The 21424-nt window shown below is 29.9% G+C and overlaps 2 protein-coding genes across 2 annotated transcripts; one reads left to right on the top strand and one right to left on the bottom strand.

The window, feature by feature from the left end:
- The first annotated feature begins 12694 nt into the window (after positions 1-12694).
- On the top strand, positions 12695-16161 carry LOC111280504 (auxin-responsive protein IAA27-like). The gene is made up of 5 exons (XM_022867973.2): positions 12695-13608; positions 14449-14663; positions 15051-15192; positions 15556-15617; positions 15877-16161. Exons 1-5 carry the CDS (start codon positions 13037-13039, stop codon positions 15912-15914), a joined length of 1029 nt encoding a protein of 342 aa, XP_022723708.2. The 5' UTR covers positions 12695-13036; the 3' UTR covers positions 15915-16161.
- A 447-nt stretch (positions 16162-16608) lies between these two features.
- LOC111280503 (uncharacterized) lies at positions 16609-20423 on the bottom strand. Its single transcript, XM_022867972.2, has 4 exons — positions 19972-20423; positions 18602-19046; positions 18327-18442; positions 16609-17201 (listed from the first exon to the last, which is right to left on the bottom strand). Exons 1-4 carry the CDS (start codon positions 20378-20380, stop codon positions 16780-16782), a joined length of 1392 nt encoding a protein of 463 aa, XP_022723707.2. The 5' UTR covers positions 20381-20423; the 3' UTR covers positions 16609-16779.
- Between the last annotated feature and the right edge of the window lie 1001 nt (positions 20424-21424).

Genomic DNA, 21424 nt, shown 5'->3' with positions numbered 1-21424 from the left:
CAACACGTTCCTTATAAAAGTCGTACGCGGCCCGTAGTTGCTATGGTAGATGTGAAACTCTTTTCTAAGTAGATATGAAAGTTACATAAAATAATCATTCAAAAGTTGTGCCTTGTTTAGTATTGAGTAATCTGGAAATATATAATTATTTTGTGAGTCATTAACTTATGTAAAATTAAAAAATGTTTTATATTTTTTAATTATTAATTTTAATAAATTCAATTAAATTATTTTTTTATTTTTCTCTTTTATCTTTAAATTTATTTAAATTAATGATTAAAAATATATAAAATTTTTAATTATATACTAATAAATTAATCTCTTCTCAATTATTTATATAACTTTTATATATATTTTAATAGCATTTAACGCACTTACCACTAATATGAAGTTATTAAAATATTAAATATGAAATTACTGAATTTTAAGATACATTTATATTTTTTTATAATCCTCATTTTTTATAATAACCTTATTATTAGATATGACAATTGGGTGAGTCGGGTTGAATTATTTCAAGTTGAAAGAAATTCAATTCATTTTAGATTTAAATTTTTTTTGTATAGATCATTTTAGATTTATGTTATTCAGATTTGATATTTAAATTATTCAAGTTTTTATTATTAAATTTTAAAACTAAATCAGTTGAAGTTCAAATCATTTCGATTCTAACCATTTAAAATGTGGGTTATTCTGGGTTCACAAAGTTATTTTAGATTTGAATTGAGCAATTTCAAATTATTTAATTTTAAATAACCGAGTTATTAATTTTTATTTTTACCAAATCCGAACTGCTTTGGAATTCCTGCGAGTTTTGCTAGCTCCAACAATACTAGAGGTAGAAGATGCAATTGCCCACTAAACCAAAACAGGATTGTGGAGCTCATTTATTGATAATGCTGTATCTGTTTTAGCGATTTCACCAAACATAATAAAAGAGTTTCTCTGAGAGCAGTAATTAAAGATTTCCCTCTTTCATCTTTGACCATCTTTTGTTGTTATAACCTATATATCTTCCATCATTGTTTGTTGTTGTAGTGAAGAAAACAGCGCCCCCCCCCCCCCCCCCCCCCAACAGCTCAGCAACTTTTCTTTCTTGACTCTTTTCGCATTTACTTAACGGTATTTATTGTATTTCAGTCTATTGCAGAGATGGGGTTAAGGTCTAGGATGCAGGGTTAACTGTTTAGTCCAGACCTTGTAGCCCTGTCAGTTATGGAACTATGAAAGAGTTTCTGTTTCTTGTAACATTCAACTTTCATGGTAAGCATGTGAGGCGGATTCAAATGGAGAAGAAAGGTGATTATAAACATCCCAATGAATAAAAAAAATAAACAAAATTTTGAAGCTTAAATACCTTTAAATTTTTTATTTTTTTTTTTGATAAAATTGATAAATTCATTAATAATTTTTTATTTATATCATAAGCTAACACCCAAAAAAAATCTTGAATAATTTTTTATTTATATTATAAGTAAATATAAATATACTCAAAATTATTGCTATTTCCATTGACCTCTGATTGATTTCTGATAGATAGTTCTATTCATCGAGATCATACTGCAAAACTATTCATTTCCCATTTTCCATTTTAGGATTTCACTTTTTTGAGCTAAAAGATTTCTTCAACCAGTTCCACATAAAACTCCTTTCATGTTATAGTTGATGAGGTCGGTAGCAAACAGACAAAACATAGCAGCCAATGCTATTTGTCATTTGGGGAAAAGAAAAAGAAAAAAAAAACATGGTGGAATTTGACTTCCATATATCCAAATCCAATTTTCAGGTTGGATTTTCTCATAATTGATTTCTTCAATAGACAATGTGGAGCAAGGTGCTTTGCACTGCTTGGTCATGGCGTCAAACAAGTATAATACAATAAATGAAAAGAAAACAATAAAAAAGTGGGTGGAGAGGAGCAGAGAAGAAGAAATATCAGCCATTTTTTGGGGTTTCATTTCTGCAACCAATATGTGCATACTAATTATTACATGCTGGTGTTAGATTACATGGAGTTCTCATGCTATAATTATCAAAACATACCTAAAACCAATTTGGAAGTTGACACGATGCTGTGATTAGGTTTCCATCGTTATCAGCTTAAGCATCAGAGGAACAAACATAATGTCTTATTTAAAACTCTAACCACTTCCTCAACATTCCTTGATAGGTTTTTCGTCTTTGTTTTCTCACATTTGATTGTCAAAATGAATCAACATTGCTTAAGAAGAATACCTTGATCAATTACAAACGCTTTTTATTACATGCATGCATGGTTCATCTGCAGAAATATTCTCAGATTTTAATGTTTGACAGATGTTTTATTGCCCTAACCATTATATGATAATAATTCCTCACATCTACCCCTTAACAGAGCCTTCTTTAACTTGGAAGGTTATAAAGTTGCAGAACAATATGAAAGACTACAATTTTTTTTTAGCAAGCTAATTGGCTGTTTGGAATAGCTAGCAGATATTAGTCTAAAATCTAAAATGTAAAACACTAAACTTGTTGGATATCGTTTCTTAATAATGATTGTATGATAAGAAACGATTGTATGACTGGGCTAAGTACGGATTCGGCAGGCAGCTAACTTTGACAATGAAGACCAAGATGCATTTCTATGGTTTAGCCTGGCTCAAAAATCCAAGCCATATTTGTTTTTCTGTCTTGCAGTATAATTAGGTGCACATCATTGTCTTTGAACATTAATGAGTATACATGCTGCGCGCATTCAAACTGTCACTTAGGCTTTACGAAAAGGCTTTTTTGTTAGCTCGCTTTTAAACCACTATTTGACCACATTTAAGAGCAAATTGATTATGTTTTCCAGGAAAGCCCACCTCTCTTAATCTTGGTTAATATGTGCTGCAAAAGCATAATTGCAGAGAAAATGAACTGGCACAATAAACAGCTGCTGCTATAACAATAATAACATCAATTTATGGTTCGGGACAGTGTCATAAATATGGAATTTCGTCCCTCCTTGATTTATTTTTTCAAATTATGGTAGAAATACTTTAACATCTTTACATTTTTTGCAATTCATTTCCAGGGACCTACCCCTTGGCGGGGAGTTGCTACTGACCCCAGAACTTTCACCCTTAATTGAATGATTTATACATACAACTAGGTCCTCACCAATAATTCAATTCTATCCATAGTCCAGTGTTAATAGAAATCAAGAGCACATGGAATATAATCGATTTTGTGGGCTCAAGGGTTGCATGTCTGCTGAGGAACCAAAAAAGGTGAAGAACCAGCAAAATCTAAGAGCCTGCCAAAATTTTCTTGTTTTTGCTTGGTAAAGATGTGGCCCTTATGTCTTGAATTGATTCAGTTTTTATTCCACATGAATTTCGAACAAATATGTTCCATTAATTCCTTAATGCTTGCTGTTGCACTTAAGTCTGTAATTCATACTGTTTAATTCTAGCCCCCAAGCACGATAGCTCCCCAAAGTTCCGGGTTGATTTTGACTTGGTTGTCGTCCACACTACTGTTTTAATCAACAAAATTTTGATCTGTCAATTTAGAACTCAGGGGTTGCAATCAGTGAAAGAAATTACTGTATATTTGCCGAATGGAGTTACTGTTTCTTGTTTGAAAGTGAGTTGAGCAACAAAGTTTTTTTTTTTTTTAAGAAATCTATTGGCTAGAAAGCATTTCGAAGAAAAGATAAATGGAGGCACTAAGAGGTATTCAAAATGAATTTCCATATGGTCGAAAATAAACTGAATTTTCTCTGTTCATTGATAGAAACAACTCCATCAAAATGAAAAGGCTATGGCCAGTTAACTTCTTAGTTTAGATTAATGGAGGGAGTTCACTGATAGGGCTACGCAACTCGGATTAAGACCAACTACTTATCAAAAGTAATAACGGACTACTATCCATCAAATAAGCGAAAGCCTAATCGAATAATAAATCTTTCAAATAACAATTTACCTTAATTCACTTTAAATTAACTTGCATCCAATTATGAGAAGAAATATCTATTAGTTGTAGTCTTGTAATTACAATCACATATTTATCTAATCATATTTTGAACCAAAACATTTGTCTAAACTTTATATGTTCTTCAAATCAAGGAGACGGTATTGGAAATATGAATTTTTTCTTCAAAATTTTACTTGGACCAAAAAAATAATTACTAGCTTGTGACAACCTCTAAAAAAATGCTGAATTTTATTTGAAGCGAGATACGGAGAAAATATCTTAAATGGCATGATTGTAACAAGAAATTATTAGGTTTCCTGTAATTCCATGTCTTCTTCACCTTCATAGCAGGGCATCAAAATTTACGCAGCAATCAAGTATACTAGTTATTTCACCAAGCTATCAGCAAAAGAAATATGTCTCAACCGAAAGGTAAATTTTGGAGTAGCAATCATGCTGCTACTGTTATTGCTATGATCAATTGACCATCATTTTCATTTACCATAACCAAAAGGATTATATTTGTTCAATTTGTTTTTGTAAAATCTGTTAGTAAATTTAAGAAAAACAGAAATAATAAGAAAGAAAGAAATATGGTTTTAAGGCGTGAATAATACTATCTTAAAGGTCATTATGCCTATAGGATACGATAAAGTTTTAAAATTCTCTAAATCAGAAGTAGTGAAATTGGTCAGGCAAAAAGATCTATTTATAATAAATAAACAATTATTAATCAAACCAATTCAAAAAGTCATGACATTTTATATAGTTATATTTTATTGTTTAAATAAACTTTATTTTAAACAGTCATGTTTTTCACTGTTCAAACATATTTATTCAAAATCAGTAATATTTCAAAATAAATAATAATAATAATAATAAATATTTAAAAATTAAATCTATTTGTCAAACAAACTCAAGTGCCCAAATGCCCATTTTTTACTTTTAAAATTGTCTAACCCATTAAGAAAACTCCTAGCAAGTCCAAATGACTTGGCTCACTCCAACACTTAGCTCAATTACTTAAATAATATAAGTAATTTTTTTTAAACCATATATAAATGATCTTTCTACTCAATGTGAGATGTATTATATTCTAAACTATCAACAAAATATATTATTCTTGCAATTTTAACTCCACAATATCCTGTTTTTTAAATTCTTACCTTTTATATTTATTCTTATCATCGATATATGTAGTCCCATTTAAATGGATGTCTTTTACTTATAATTATCTATATTATAATTTATATAATTAACCAATCACAATAAAAAATTATGTAGCAATCCATCACTTAAAGTATAAGTTTTAAAGAAATTTTTTATAAATCTCACATTTTCTTGTAAAAGTAAGTTTAGGTTCCATTTTATTAGTATTTTTGTTTTCTATTTTTAATTTTTATTGAAAAAAAAAATCTATCTAGTGGAGCCTTAAAATTTTAATTGACATTATAGCCTTTGTGCAAGGCAAAATGAGACCGATAGAAGTGTGAATTACAGTTAAAAAAAAAGTAAAAATATGAAGAGAATAAAAGATATCTTTTGTATAATTATTTTTAAAAAATTATGTTTGACACATTTAAAGTTTAAATTTAAGTACTTACAATTTTTTTTTCTATTCACAAATTAAAGACATCCCTTATAAAAAGTATAAATTAGTACTATATGAAAAAGACGAGGGATCAAGTTACATAATATAAAATTAAAAAATTTTACATATTTTTTAAATATTAATTTCAATAAATTTAAAAGATGAGAAAGATAAATAAAAATTTTTATATCATATAAGTTGACCTGTTCTCTATGAAATATATTGAAGTGAGTAATGTTTGTTCTCTAGTACTCTATCTTAGTGTACACAAAAGATTAATTATTTCAAATATATATTTGATTTATTTATAAATTATATTCTTATGTCTCATGATATGGAATGATAAATGTAAAACAAATTAATCATATAGGGATACAATAAATATAGAAAAAATTAACATGAGTGAAAATCTACTTACATTAGTATAAATATTACATTTCTTTTTTATCTTTGAATCAAAATCAAAATCATAACACTTGTCGATTGACTTTTAGACCAATTAACATGTCATTAAAGTTAATGTTTGAAGATTATAAGTTCAAGAAAATTTATCCACAAATGTTCTCTTTAACTAAAAAAAATAATAGGATATGAATTGAAGAGTGTATTAAAAACATCAAAAAAATTTCATAACACTAATTACACTTAATTATTTTGATTCAAAAATATATATAATAATTATATTAATATAATAGGATATCTCCTTACTTAAAATAAGATATATGGGTAAAATAATGTAACCTAAAATAATGAGTAGAGTTCTTAAGTGGGGCTTTACTCCGCTTGAAGGTGGCATTGAAACAATGTGTTGAACTAAAATTTTATTTTAGACAAAAGAAAAACATTAAAATTTATTTGAGAGACTAGGCTCTAATATCTGGTGGCGCACCACCTTGCCACGGTCATCCATCCACAAAGGTAAACATAGCTAAGACAATTTCTTGTTGGTGCTCCTAGTCAAACAAAGCGGCGGTTGGGGAATTTTTGCTTGTCCCTTCTTTTTTTCCTCCTATTAGCCCAACGCAAGTTAAATGACTGATTGTATGTATAGCATGTTGAATGTAGATACTCTGGCAGTAAATGAAAAGCACATTTGATTCTGAAGTTCATTTCAATTCCCTTTTGCTTCTTTGGCTTTGTCTTGTAGAAATAATTTTATAATTAATGTATTATTTTTTAAAATTTTATAATAATGTGTTAAATAAAAAATTAATTTATTTAACAAATATTTATAAATATTCGATTAATCTAATTTAGATAAAAATTGAAATTTCAGTAAAAGCATTACTTAAATTGTTAGAAGATAAAACCACTATAATACCATTGAATATGATAAAAATAAGTGACCTGATCTAAAAGTTTAAATTTTAATCCAATTTTATGTTAAATTTATTTAATTATATCATAATTTGTTTATTGAATTATTTGCTTGATTTAATTTAATAATTTATTATACAAATATAATACTTAATCGTAATTACAATTTCTCTTTATTTCATTAAAATTTTGAAATTTGCAATGAAAATGAGGCGTATTAATTTTTTTTATAAGAAACAAAAATTCATGGTAAATAAATTATTCAATCTTTCATGTTATAGTAAAATATGATGTATCTGACAGCTTAATACAAGTAATTACAGATCGTACATTTGAAATTATCTTAACAAATGATCATAAATAGAATTCGAATTCAAAATTTTTTCATAAAAAAAAAATCTTAACCGATTAAATAAATTATTTATTGATTAAAATGAGACATTAATTATTATCATTAATTTAACCCTTTAATCTCGTCTCATTACCTTTTTTTTTTTTCCATTTTACTTTTGATCATTTCATTATCCATTCAAAGTTTGCATTAAATTAGCGAGATTAGTCAATTCCAGGGTTTGCCTGCTAGCCCAGCTTTACGTCTTTTGGACCAAGGTAGATTACGCAAAGATAGATGAACAAGAAAACTCTATGCAAAGATAGATAATAAATAAATAAAACTCTTCTGCGAAAATGACCCATCCAAAAGCAGAAAAAACAAAATTTTTTGAGTGTATAAAAAAATATTTTTCAGATGATAGCATTTTGTTACTATGGAGGGACCAAAAAACGCCATGTTGCTAATCAAAAGTGATAGTAATAAACTATAGTCCCAAACCTTAACTTTAATACGGGCGTGGGGGACATATGGGGCACCATTCTCATTTAAGTAACTTTGCTAATGCCTTCAATTATTTATCATCTCAGCAAATTTAGATATTTTCTGTTTCCATTTTTCCAAAAAGTATTTCTTTATATCTCAAAATATATAGAGGTTATAATTCTTGTCATTAATGCTAAATAAAGTTCGATTAACAAAAATCTATTAACACTTTTTAAGGTGATTTTATACTTACATACATATATATATATATATATATATGTATTTGTTGTTTGAGTTTATGGAAATGTTGTATCCATCAAACTTTTTGGTTTGATTCTTGTTCAATTGAGTGATGAAAGTTAACATTAATTAGCATAATCATGGAATAAGGATTTTTTTATATTTAAAATTAATTTTTAATCATTAAACTTAAAAATTCAACGTTTTATCAATACATTATATAGTTGTATTGGCGAGATATGAATACTAACAAAAACTTGATAGAATGTTGAAAATAATAGAAATAAAATGTTTTGAATTATAATTTTACGGGAATGCATGGTTTCAATAATTGATAGAAATCATCCCTCTTTTTCAAGTTTTGGCTTTTTCCTTGATGCATTTCCATTATAGGAACGAGCATACACTTAAAAATACTCTTAATTGTATTATCAAAATAAAAATGATTAAATTTAGCAGTAAAATTGTGACAAATGGAGTTAGTGATTCGTCTTTTTAGAGAGATAGAGAATAAAAAACCCACTGTGAGTAGCCATTTCTAGCTCACAGTGACAAAAATCAAAATTTAAAGGTGATCATTATAAAAGCATGCTTCATGTGGATTGGGGTATAAAAATGGATTGGACAGGATCTTGTACGTGAAGATTATGCAAGCTTTGCAGACTAAAATATTCATATTAAATCTTAAAAAGTTGATTTTCTTCAAATATTCAATTCAAAAACTAACAAAAGTTTTCAACAGAGACATTATGGTATTGGGGAAGCAGCAGCCCCTACTTACAACTAAGAAAAATATATAAATTTAGTAGTAATTAAATATAAATCAAAATTGTTCATTTTTTGTGCCTGCCAAATAAAAAGGGATTTTCTCACATGTATATTTAAAATAAAACTCCTTTTTAATTAATTTTTAATAAGGTTTGAATTTGAGACAGAAGCTATAGAGTTGAATACAATCTCATATGATATAGTATAAATACAAGAACAATGGCAAAACTTTGATTATATAAGAATGTAAAAAGTTCAATTCACCGTGATGTAGCTCTTTTTTTATTTCAACAGTCGAATTATTTTTATTATTAAAATTGTATCGAATTAGGTAAAATAACACTTTTTGAGTAGGTATCACTGTTGAAATATTTTTATTGAATTAGACAAGGCAATCAGAATAAAATGAAGAAAATTATTTACACTTTTGGTGTAATATATTGGTATTTTCCTTGTCAAGTAGTCCCACTATTGAAATTATCTAATCAAGATTTCAACGAGAGAGAAAAAATAATTGTTTTAAAGTTCAAATTATTCATAATATCATTGTAATCAGACAATGATCGAATAATTTTAGTGAGTATGAATGATAGTATTTTTCTATCATTAACGAAGATAACTAATAGACAAAATAAATTAAGTAAATTAAGGTAAAGATACTAAAATTATGAAACATTTCATTTACAATTCTTTTAACTATAATTTTATAATTGTTTCATCATTAAAAAAATTACGTAAAGTTGGTTTTTATATAAAATTTTATTAAACTTTACACAATTCTCAGTTGTTACCATTGAACAATTACTTCATAATCTTTTATTTATTTTTATGAAAAAAATAAATATAAAACAAATATTATAAAATATAAAATACAAAAAAATAAAATACTTACCAAATAAATTTTAGTATAATTAATTGTTCAAGCAATGGTTGAAAATTTTATAGGTAAAAGAAAGGAGAAAAAATAAGACTTAAATTGGAAATAAAAATTTTACCACTAGCCGTTTTTCAGGAGGCCGAGGGTAACCGGTCAAGTTAACTTGTTTACCACGGCAATCAAAGAGTCAAGGACTCAATCATTACCGTTTACCACCGTCAACCCCAACAACTAAACGCCGTTATGTCTCCCAACTACCTCATCTGTTGACGTGGAAATATCTGATCCCTTCATACATGGAACTGCTATAGACCGTCAGATTGAATTGCACGCGAGGTAACGATTGTTTTTGGTATTTACACAATTATTACAAACAGATACAGGCGTGGTAACAAAAAGATTCACCCCGACACTGTCTGCTACTTCAGTAAAAACATTCAGTAAAAAGAAGATAGGGCAAACTGCAAATGCGTATAAGATTTCGACACAAGATAATTTATCTTTATCTTCTGTCCCCATTAATTATTAATTATACTAAATTTAGCATCATGTGTAAAAAAAAAAAAAAAAATTTAATCATCACTTTTTTTCAATTTTTTCATTAATCATCACTTTTTTTGTACCTTGCCAAAAAAAGATTTTGATTGAGATTATAAAAGAGTAATTATTAATTAATGAATTTTAAAAAAATCACTCTATGCTTAAATGTTATTAATTTATATTGAAAATTTTATTTTTAATTAATAAAATCCGATAAATATTTTATATTACTTAAGTTATTTTTGGATGAATGGTGTTGTGTAGTAAAAAAAGTTGCACTCTCATGTGTAACGAAAGATTCTCATCACATGGAAATCTACTTACAAAACAGCACTAATACGATGAAAATCAATGTTACCACGTATGAAGCATCAAGACCTAATTTTTGCATCAAAACCCAAATTTAAAAATTTTTTTATAACAATTTGGTTTCACCAATAGCCCAAAATTTTGGCCAATGACACTTCTTAATTCTTAAGATCTTGAACTGCCAAAATTACTGCATATTGATTGTTCCGTGACAACTTTCCAGCAAAAAACTCTCAAGTTTCAAGAAATTTTTTATTATTTTTTTTAATTTTGGTTTTATGTTGTCCCCTTCAAGGTTGTAAAATGTATAGAATAAAATCTAGTAAAAAAATCTGTCCTCCACCAAAAGAAGAGTTTTATTATCATCATGGTCACGGTCACAAGTCTGAAAATATTTTATTTTGTCACGGTGCTTCATTTTCAACTCTTGACACGCTCAGTTGTTCTTTCTCGTGCAATCCCTTTCCCCCCATTGTGCACAGCTGCCTGCCTGCCTGCCCCTGCTCTCCTGCCGCTGCTCTTGCCTCTTGCTGGCTGCTGTCGCTTTTTCTGATTTTCTCTTTTAATATAGTACCCCAAATACAAAATTAAATCTATTACTAATTTTTTATATTTCTTGAATTCTTTATTGTTTTGAGATTTTCTTATCCGATATAGATTTTAAGGATATAAATGTAGATATGAGCACATGCTTTATTTTTTAAAATATATCAAAAATATTTTCAAATTTTATTTAAATTTATCTTTTATGATCTTAAAAAAACAATTTCTCACATTAATTGGATACTTTATACTCCATAACATATTCATATTCAAAACTCATTCGTTAATTTTTGTTTTTCTTTAAAAAATAATTTTTAAAAATATATCTTTTTTCTAACATGCATCGTTTGATTCGGTATAGGTTAGCATGATAACTGTAAAAAGAAAAAAGAAAGCAAAGTGTAACAGTAGTAAAAAGAAACTGGTGAGGAGGACAGTGTAAAGGTTGCCGGGACTACTCAGTGAGTTGTCGGTGGAACTGGTCTAACAAGTTGATGCAAAAAGACAATGAATACCCAAAGAATTAACATTTTTTTTTTTGTTTTTGGCTTTTTGAAAAATCTTAAAATGGATGAATTGGTTAATTTTTTATATTAAGATAATATATTTAAAATAATTTTAATTATTGATAAAAAATAAATTTTAATATTTTTTATTAAAAAAATGAATTTTAATTAATTAAATTAATTAATTATTTATAAAAGAATTAACATTTGATTGACTATAACGAACACAGAATCTTTTAATTTTGTGAAAAAAATAATTTCATTTACTTTTACAGCTTGTGATTTGTAAAAAAGGGAACCTTTTGTCACAGCTTGACACGTAAAAGAGGAAAAATTTTGTTCTTTTTTATTGCAATGTCTCTTCGAGCGAACATTTAGGTTTTGGATGATAAAAATATCAAAATTGATTTGTAATTATAATATTTGATTTAATTTAAATTAAATTTTTTATTTAATTTGAATTAAATTTAGATATTATATATATTAGGTTTGGATTGAATTTTTAATAAATAAGTAAAAAATTGAAAAATTGAATGGAAGTGAATTATATATTTTTATTAATTTATATATATTAAATTTATATAAAATAAAATAATTATTTTATATTTAAATTTATTTAAATTATATTAAAATAATTATAAAAATAAAAAATTTAACTTTAAAAAATGATAAATTAAATCAAATTAATAAAATTTATTTAAGATCAATTTTAAAAAAATAGATTTAAATTATATTTTAAAATTTTATAATATTATATATTATTCAAAAAATAGAATCGAATTCGATTTTATTATAACCATTATCACTCTAAAATCAACTAACATTTTTTTATCAATCAAAGTCATTAAATAAATTTTATTTACCTTGTTCAAATGATTGAGAAAATTCATATTTTTATTTTATGAGTTTAAATTAAGTGAGAAAATGCAAAAACTATTCTTTTATAAATTAATCATTTTGAATAGATTTATTTGAATCAATCCAAAAAAAAAAATCTTAAACTCCTTACCACTAAAAAAAATAATTAAATAACTTTTACTTATTAAATATCTTTCGCAATTTGTTTACAACCTTAGTTTTTTGAAAATAGAGTAAATTCTATATAAAAATTTTGAATTGAAGTTGTAATATACTCTCTCTTAAACAAATATATAATGCTTAAAATCAAATTCAATTTAGTTTACAATTTGTAAATTTAAGCTATTTAGGTGTAAAAGGCTAAGCACAAGAAATGAAATTTTAAGTTTAAGCCTTTATAGTATTTTGTTTCCTTTTTATAAATGTTCATTCAAATAAAGTCATCTCACCTCTGCCATGGCAAAGCAAAGTTTTTTTTTTTTTTTTTTGCAAGACCAGATATTGCGTAGAATTTCTGGGAAAAAAGAAAAGAAAAAATATTATAATACCCAGCAAAGCACCTATTGAAAGGCCAAAGAAGCTTCTTTTTCCGCTGCGTCAAAAACCAGCCCAGAGGCAAACCAGACGGCTTCTGTCTTTCTCTCTTTCTCTCGTCTTACATTAGTCTTCTTCTTCTTCTTGATTTCGCTTGTATATTTAAGAAAAAAAGCTCTTGAGAGTTTCAAACTTTGATGTCTACACCTTTAGAACATGATTACATAGGCTTAGCGGAGACTTCTTCAATGGAAAGAAGCTCTGAGAAGATTTCTTCTTCTTCTTCTTCTTCTTCTTCCTCTTCAACTCACTCCATTGAAGACAAAACCAGAAAAACTACCAACAATACTTCTCTCAATCTCAAAGAAACTGAGCTGAGGCTTGGTTTACCAGGTTCGCAGTCTCCTGAGAGAAAAGTTTCTCTTTTTGGCAAAGATTTGGACAGTAATGATAAAAGTAATGGTTTTGCTGTTAGCCCTTTGAAGAACTTGGTATCTGGAGCTAAAAGGGGTTTCTCAGATGCCATTGATGGGCCTAGTGGGAAGTGGGTTTTCCCTATGAATGATATATCTGATGTTGAGTTGGCTAAAGGTGCTGTCTTGGCCTCTCCCAGAGGTGGCTTGGAGAGCAAAAGCAATTCCCAGCAAGCAAGGGTACCTGTACCAGCCATGAAAGAGGTTGGTGGTGTTCCTCAGTCTCCAAGGCCAGTTCAAGATAAGAAGAATCTTGTTCCTCCTGCAAATGAGCATGACAGTTCTCCTGCTGCAAAGTACGTTCATATTCAAAACTGTTTCATTTTTTTTTTTGGTTTATTCCTTTCAATTATTGAGGAAATATGTGCAAAAGGGGAAGAAATTTGCTATTTTGAAGTTTTAAGGAAATAACTAGTAGTGTTTTATGTTGATTACCATTTATTCCCGAAATCAGGAAACTGCAGACTTTATTAAGGGATATTATGATTTTCTGATTATGTGTCCATTGATTATAAATTTTGGTGAGATGCTTTTATTTTTGTTCTGGTAACTTGTTTGAATGTTGTGTGGCTAACTTATTTTTTCCTAAAGGTAGATTTTAGCCATTGTACCTTAAAATGTTTTCTTCATGCTGTTGATGGAACCACAAATTTTGAAGCAACATCAAGCTTGCATCTTATTGTCCATATTCTAATCCGTCTACTCGTTCATTTGATAGTTGGTTTGAAAAGTTCTTGTGAAACCCATGGGGCTTTTCCTAGAGTTTTCGAGTTCTTAATGTGCTGTTCATCACAGCCTATTTCTTTCTTTCTTTCTTCCCTCATCCTTCTAAATTTCATCGCTTATTTCTTTAATTATTACGAATTTTGATCTCTTTGGTAGTGGCGGATTCAATATTTTTTTTTCCGGGTGTTCACTTATAGTATAAACAAAATACTGCCGCCAGATTTATCAATTTTCTCAAATGGAAAAAGTGTTTAGGAGAAAATTATGGGGATGTGTAGCGAAAATTTTCTTTCAAATTTTCTTGTTTTCCGCTCTTTATCTACCACTGTCCTGTGATCTATTTTACTTGCATAACAGTTGGTTAGTTTATAATTTTACATCAATTATCGAGCAAGATTTTTCTGTAACAGGGCACAGGTAGTAGGATGGCCACCGATTCGATCATTCCGGAAGAATACCATGGCCTCTAATCTGGCAAAGAACAGTGATGATGCTGCCGATTGCCTCTATGTAAAAGTGAGCATGGACGGAGCACCATACCTGAGGAAGGTTGACCTCAAGACCTACAAAAACTATATGGAACTCTCATCAGCTTTGGAAAAGATGTTCAGGTGTTTTACTATTGGTATGCTAGCCCAATCCCTCATACATACGTAGCTCTACTTTAGCATGCATTATCAGGTAACCGTTGGGTTCATCTAGAAAGGGAAATGCTTCACTAATCATAAATATCATAAAATGCATCTTTATTGTGATAAATACGTGAAAAATGGTTGGCAAGGTTTTGTACTTTGTGTGATGAAAAAGTTATAATGAAGAATCAAACTTGCAGAACCCAAAAAAAAAAAAAAAAAACCTCACTGCAGCATAAGCTTAGTGAGTTTTTAAGAGCTTCAATCACTCAACACTCTTTAGCAGAGCATGAGTATAATTTTGTTTTGAAACAGTCAGAATGCTGTTATTTAATAGACAAGTGTGTGTTGACTTGTGAATATGGATGACTGTGATTCAGGGCAGTGCCGTTCCAACGGCCTTCCAGTGCAAGATGGTCTCAGTAAGAGTCGTTTGATGGATCTTCTCCATGGGTCTGAGTACGTGCTGACATATGAAGACAAGGACGGCGATTGGATGCTTGTAGGCGATGTTCCATGGGAGTAAGTGCTTTTCTTCCTAGATGGTACTTTGTGTTCTTTTCAAAATCTTGGATAACTCTTGGTGGTTGTGGTTTTCATGCTAAATTATACAATTGGCGAAACATTAAAAGAAATGGACTTCGATTATCTACAGTCATGTCTTGTTTATGATCGTGAAGGGTTAATATCAATGTTGATTGGTAAGAACCAGCGGCAATAAAATTTAAAAATGGCCTCGCATTGCTGTGTAACTTGACATTGCAAAATACAGCCTAAATTTATCTATATTCCTGCGATCCGAATTCTTAGGGTTTGTTATTATCTTACTATATGTTTATTCTTTATGATGATAGATTCACTTATCTTGTTATCTTTGTTACTCAGGATGTTCACCGATTCGTGTAGGAAACTAAGGATAATGAAAGGTTCCGAGGCAATTGGACTAGGTATCCCTTCCTGATTAAATAAAATACGCCATAGTTTGGCTTTCTTTCACTTGATCATCGTTCCAAATTTAACATCTTTGAGCAGAAATGCCAATGATTCCTCAAATTCTTTTCTTTTTTTTTTAACCCAGTTTTAGTTAAAATTTAAAGGCAACATTGAGTTAGCTTGCTTTAAATTTTGGTCACATCTGTTATTTCCTTTTTAAGTATTTTGTTCAAGACATCCTAATATTGAGTGAGTCCATCTGACTGCATCCAGCTCCAAGGGCCATGGAGAAATGCAAGAACCAGACTTAATGCAAAAAAGTCTTCAAAACTCCAGAGCTTTACTCAAAAGAATTATATATATGTTTTCAGATATCACAAGTTTGATGTATTTACTGGAATTAAAAAAAAAAAAAAAAAAAGACAGCTTCTATTAGACAAAAGATGGCATTGGAGACATGTCTAATTGTTGAAGGTTGTCTGTCTGCTCTTCTTTTTATCTTTTTCTCCAATTATGTATTTTCAGTACTGTGTAAATGGATTGATTGCCGATTGCCAATCTCTTTCTCTCTCTCTCTCTCTCTCTCAAAAAGAAGAGCTGCACGCCGGCCCTAAAAAAAGTCTTTCTAATCAATCAGACAATGAATAGAAAAGCAAAGAAAAAAACGCTTTGATTAGTTGCAATGAATCTAAAAGCTGGGTGACAAATGTTGGAATGTGATTAGTTAGTGTTCTTTGGTGAAAAATCCCATCAATTCCAACCGTGCGTTCCGATTAGAACAAATGGACAATTGTAGCCTGTTTGAGATGTACCCACTTTTGGGGTCTAGTCTGGCATTGTTGTCATATTACTTCGGCACCATTCCTTCATAATTTGGGTTATGGCATGCATCAGCTAATTTTTGCATCCTAAACGCATGAATGATTTTCTACTCGACATAAGTCGGCCAAAACGGTTCGCTGTGAAGCATGGAAGCAATTTTTGAAGAGAAATGGAAAACAGTGATTGTCAGAACAGTAAATTAAATTTTAAAGACGTAATCGAGTATGATCCTAAAAATTGTACATAACTTTTAGAAAAAAATTAACAAGAAAATAATTCTCACTCGCTATGAGGAAAAGAAAAATAGTGACACAACTTTCATCTAGTTGAAACAGATCTGATCCTGGGATAATTTCAAGATTCTGGTTTGGAAATTTGCAGATACACCATCTGCGTATATCCATTAAATACAGATCTCTCAAGCCTGCCTAAACCGAGCCTTTGAAACAAGCCATATCGGCCATCTTCAACAATAGGAGTGGGTGCACGAGCAGGATCGTAGCGAGTTTGGTGGGTGAGGGACGGACCAGCAGTAGGTGGTAGCTCCCAATAGACATCAAGAATCGATTCAACAAACCTGCTATTTTGAAAATGTTCACCATAAGAGATTGCAGTCTTATTGTGGTTAAAGTTATCGCGCATCTCCCCTCTAACACCCCACCATGCTTCATGTGGCCCACAAAGTTCATCTATATCCACAGCCTTCTCCCAGAATTTCTTTCGTTTCAATCTAATCCTTGCTTCATCACTGTCCCTAAAGCAGCTGTGGCCACCTCCTGATTGAACAAAGCTCACAATTAGGTAAAAAACGAAAACAACCTTGCCAACAATCACGTGGTTTGTTGGTAGAATGCTACTGGACTTTCAGTTTAAGTAATCAGAATTCAATTCTTCACAACCTCAAGTATCAAAAAAAAAAAAAAAAAAAACCTCAGAAAACAAAGATTCAGACACACCATATTTTATATTAAAATTTATGCATAAACTATCATTGCACTTAATGATATTTATAGAAGGAACTCAAAAACAAAGTTTTAAAAAGAAATACCAAGCCTCAAAAATGAAAGAATTCCCCAGGACACAACCCGAAATCTTTTCTCTGTGCTAGCAAGAGACCATATTCACAAATAATTTACCCCTTACCTATCATCTAACTGCAGGCAACAACACAAGAATTTGATATACAAGCTACTAATAGAAATAAAGCCATACAAGGAATACCAGAAGATTAGATCTTGTCACTCCTAAAAGTGTAATCATAAACTTTTAAGACCCGTCTCTTTTACTTATGAACTGATATAAAGAAAGCTTCATTTTAGCTTATTGAAATTTAACTAATCTCATTTCTGTTTATATATGGTTTTATGGGTATGGATTCAATAGTGATAAATTTGCAGGAAAGCAAATAAAAGAACCAATCAAGACATAACCGCATTGCTACAGCATTGAACCCTTCTAGTCTGGTTTGGTAACATATGATATTCACTGCATAGCTAGAGCTCACAACACAATTGTTGGTTAATAGCAGAAGTGCTTACACATTAAGGAGGTGAAATGATAATAACAAAGGCCAAAATCAGGGAAAGCCAATTCAATTATTTAGTCACGTGACAAAGACAATGATGACACATTCTAAAGATTTATATGATTTATGGAGAAAATAGGTATTTCAACTTTTCGAATTCCTAATCAGAATACTACTAATGATCTTACGGAAAGTATGGAAAAATGAGGGAAAACAAGGAAGCGCAAGAATGAAAGTCAAGGATATAAATTACAGACAAAATGAGAGAAGATAACAGTGGATATGGGCCAAAGCATAGCAAATGGAAGGGTACTCAGAAACTCAAAAAGGAATAAAAGAAAAGAAAAAAAAAAAAAAAGGGCGTGCATGCAGCTACCTCTTATGTAGAACTGGTCACATATCTGCCTCAATGAATAATGATCTCCAGTTCCAGTATCATAATTGTCTTCAAAAACAAGATGGTGAAAGCGAGCTTTCAATGCCTGCTTTAGCCTGTTCATGAAAGCACATCCCAACAAAATAAGCACAAAAAAACCCAAAGCATAAAAGGTAAAAAACAAGGCATTAAATGGCCTTAAATCAGCTCCAGCAATATCTAAAACTTTTTAAGGGAGAAGATTACCAATATTTTAGATGCATTGCATTAAGTACCTTTTCAATTCATTTTGATGGTCGTCAAAGAAGACAAGAACTCGGCTGAAATCAGAAATTCCATGTTTCTTCAGCACCCTCTCCCAATCAACACTTCCAAAATCTACAAAATCTTTTCCAGCAAAGTATGTGCAATTTCCATCAACATAAGCAGACCCTTTTTTCAAGTACTTCTCAGGATGCCGGGGTGTGAGTGAGATAATTGGTGTGTCAGGCATTGCTTGCCGCAGAACCCAAGTGGAATGGCCCTTGAACGCACCACTCTCAATCATTAAATCTGGTTTTAGCCACCGGGCAATGAACCAAAGACCAAAGCTATGGTCAAAACCCATTCCATACATGTTGTTTTTGATTGGACGTGTTTCATATATTGGTACAAACTCCTCCAGGCCCTTGATTAAATCTTTGGATGTCCATTCAACTGTTTTTCCATGTTTCGATCTGCCTTTTGCCAAGGATACGAATTAAATGGGGGCAAGCCATGACTTAAGATTTAAGAATTTGACATGAAATCAGGTCTTTAGCATGAAAAATAAATAATTAAATAAAAAAATCGAGTATGACATCAACAAATAAGCATCTTTAACACCATTACCTTCCACAAAAACAAGCAAAGGAGCATAATGCTAATGTAGTTTATAAATTTAAGAGGTGAAAAATTGATAAACAATGCAAATGGGCAATCAACTAAATACAGATTAGTTATTGACAATCAACACTAACAATAATCAACGAAGAGGGTTGAACATAGATTCATGGTTTTCTCTGAACTGAATACAGATTTAAGAGCCAAATAGGCAAATTCAAATTCAAATTGATTGTTGATTTGCTTTTAATGCAACTTTAAAGTTTTAGCAAAATTTAGTCAAAAGAGGAATCTTTTCCAAAATTAGTTCCCAAATAAAATTCAAAATTATCTACCCACTTTCTTTATCTACGGTCCAGTGAATGTTTCACTAAGGATATTAAAAACTATTACAGAGATAGTTGCATAACTTATTACTCCAGAAGCTTAACCAGTTTGGATTAAGACCCAACATTTATTTATATTTAAGCTCCAATAAATGCATTAAAAATCAAAGATTTAATAGTAGAATCAAAATAGGATTTTTTTTTTTTAACATTTTAATCATTTCGAGAAACACATAAACATTTGAACTAATCACCAATTAAGACTCTAATAATCAAGAGAAACTAGTGGGTAGTGGCATCGCTCAAAAATGGAAAAATGAAGCAAAGCGTAACGTTATCCTAATTGAGCAAGAAAGGGCGCCGCATTCAGCTAATGCAAATGAATGAAACATAAAAAGAAAGAAAGAAAGTTGCAGATCCGATCAAGAACCCCCCAAAAATCATAAAGCAAAACTTACACCAAGGAACGCCGAGGGATCCGAAATCGGAGTCGAGCCCATCGAGCCCGAAGTAATTGGCCCGAGAGATCGGGTCATAAGAGGAAACGCAAACGAAGGAGCTAGAGTTGAGCATCAAAGAGAAAAGCGCGAAAACGCTCAAAAGAAGGCAGAGAGAGAGGCAGAGATACGGCGATTTCACCAGCCCCAAGCGAGAAATGTAATTGGTGGCCAACAGATAGAGGTGTGGTTTCTTGGTTTTGGACTCATCGGTAAGTAAGTTGGAGGATTCCGGATCGGAAGACATGGCGGAAGTGGCGGCGGTGGAGGGGAAGTCGAAGTCGGAGTGCGGCTGAGAGCGGCGGGAGGAGAGGGCTCGGTCCAGCATTTTGGCTGGGGCTATGGGAGAGTGCGAGTGCCGTGTACTCATATTTGGGAAGTGAAAAATTGGGAACGTGGCGGGGGCTGCTTTCGTTAGTTTATTTCTTTATTTATTTTTATGGCATTTAATAATCTTTATTTAGTATTAGTATATTTAATACAAGTATATAAATACTCCCAGATAAAAATAGGTAAAAAATAAAAAAAAAGAGAAGTGATAGGTAGAAAAAGAAGGAAGCTGCCCAATTATTAGATTTAATAATATATATTTAAATTGATTGAAAAGAAATTATTTATATATTATTTATTTCTAATTTTTTATCACTTAATTTATATATTTAGTTATTTAATATTATTTTTAAAATTCTTAACTGAATTGGTGTTCAGAGTGAAATGATCAATTTAATTAATGAAATTACTTAAAAATTAAAATAAATAATAATATATAAGTAAATATATATTTTTAATTTTTTATTCCATATATATATATATAACCTAATTAACTCCTTAAATAACTACTTTTTTCTTTTTTACCCAAATAATTTTTTCTTTTTCACCCAAATAATGGGTGCGTTAAAATCTAGTACTCTTATAAAATTTTTGATTGAATTTGGTGTTTATAATAAGTAACATAGAAAAATTAATAAAAATCTTTTAAAACTATTATAAAATATAAAATTAAGAATATATACAAATTTTCACTTGAAAAAATAACCACCCATTTAAACAAAAATTACCCATTCTTTTTTTAAATATTATTCTCTTTCAAAACACAATTTTTTCACTCACACGTGTGTCCAATTTTAATACTATTATAAAACTTATAATTGAGTTTTTATCACAAATAATGTGACATAACTTAATTAAGGAATCTATAACATTATATAAAAACTATCCCTAACTTCCCAATTTTATATACACCTCACTATTGTATTAAAAAAATTATTAAAAGGTTAATTGGGAAAAAAATTAATCTAAAAGCTTTTCTGAATTTTTTTTGTTTATTTTTCTCAACAACAAATAAATAAAGAAATAAAAAAAGATGGTCTGGTTTTAATGCAAGGATTGTGGTGAGAACTTGAAAAATCTCAAG

Source organism: Durio zibethinus, chromosome 28 (assembly GCF_047325235.1).
Source record: "Durio zibethinus cultivar Kanyao isolate XHJ-2024 chromosome 28, ASM4732523v1, whole genome shotgun sequence".
NCBI lineage: Eukaryota > Viridiplantae > Streptophyta > Magnoliopsida > Malvales > Malvaceae > Durio > Durio zibethinus.
Note: the sequence above shows the minus strand (reverse complement) of the source record. Positions and strands in the feature narration are given on the sequence as shown.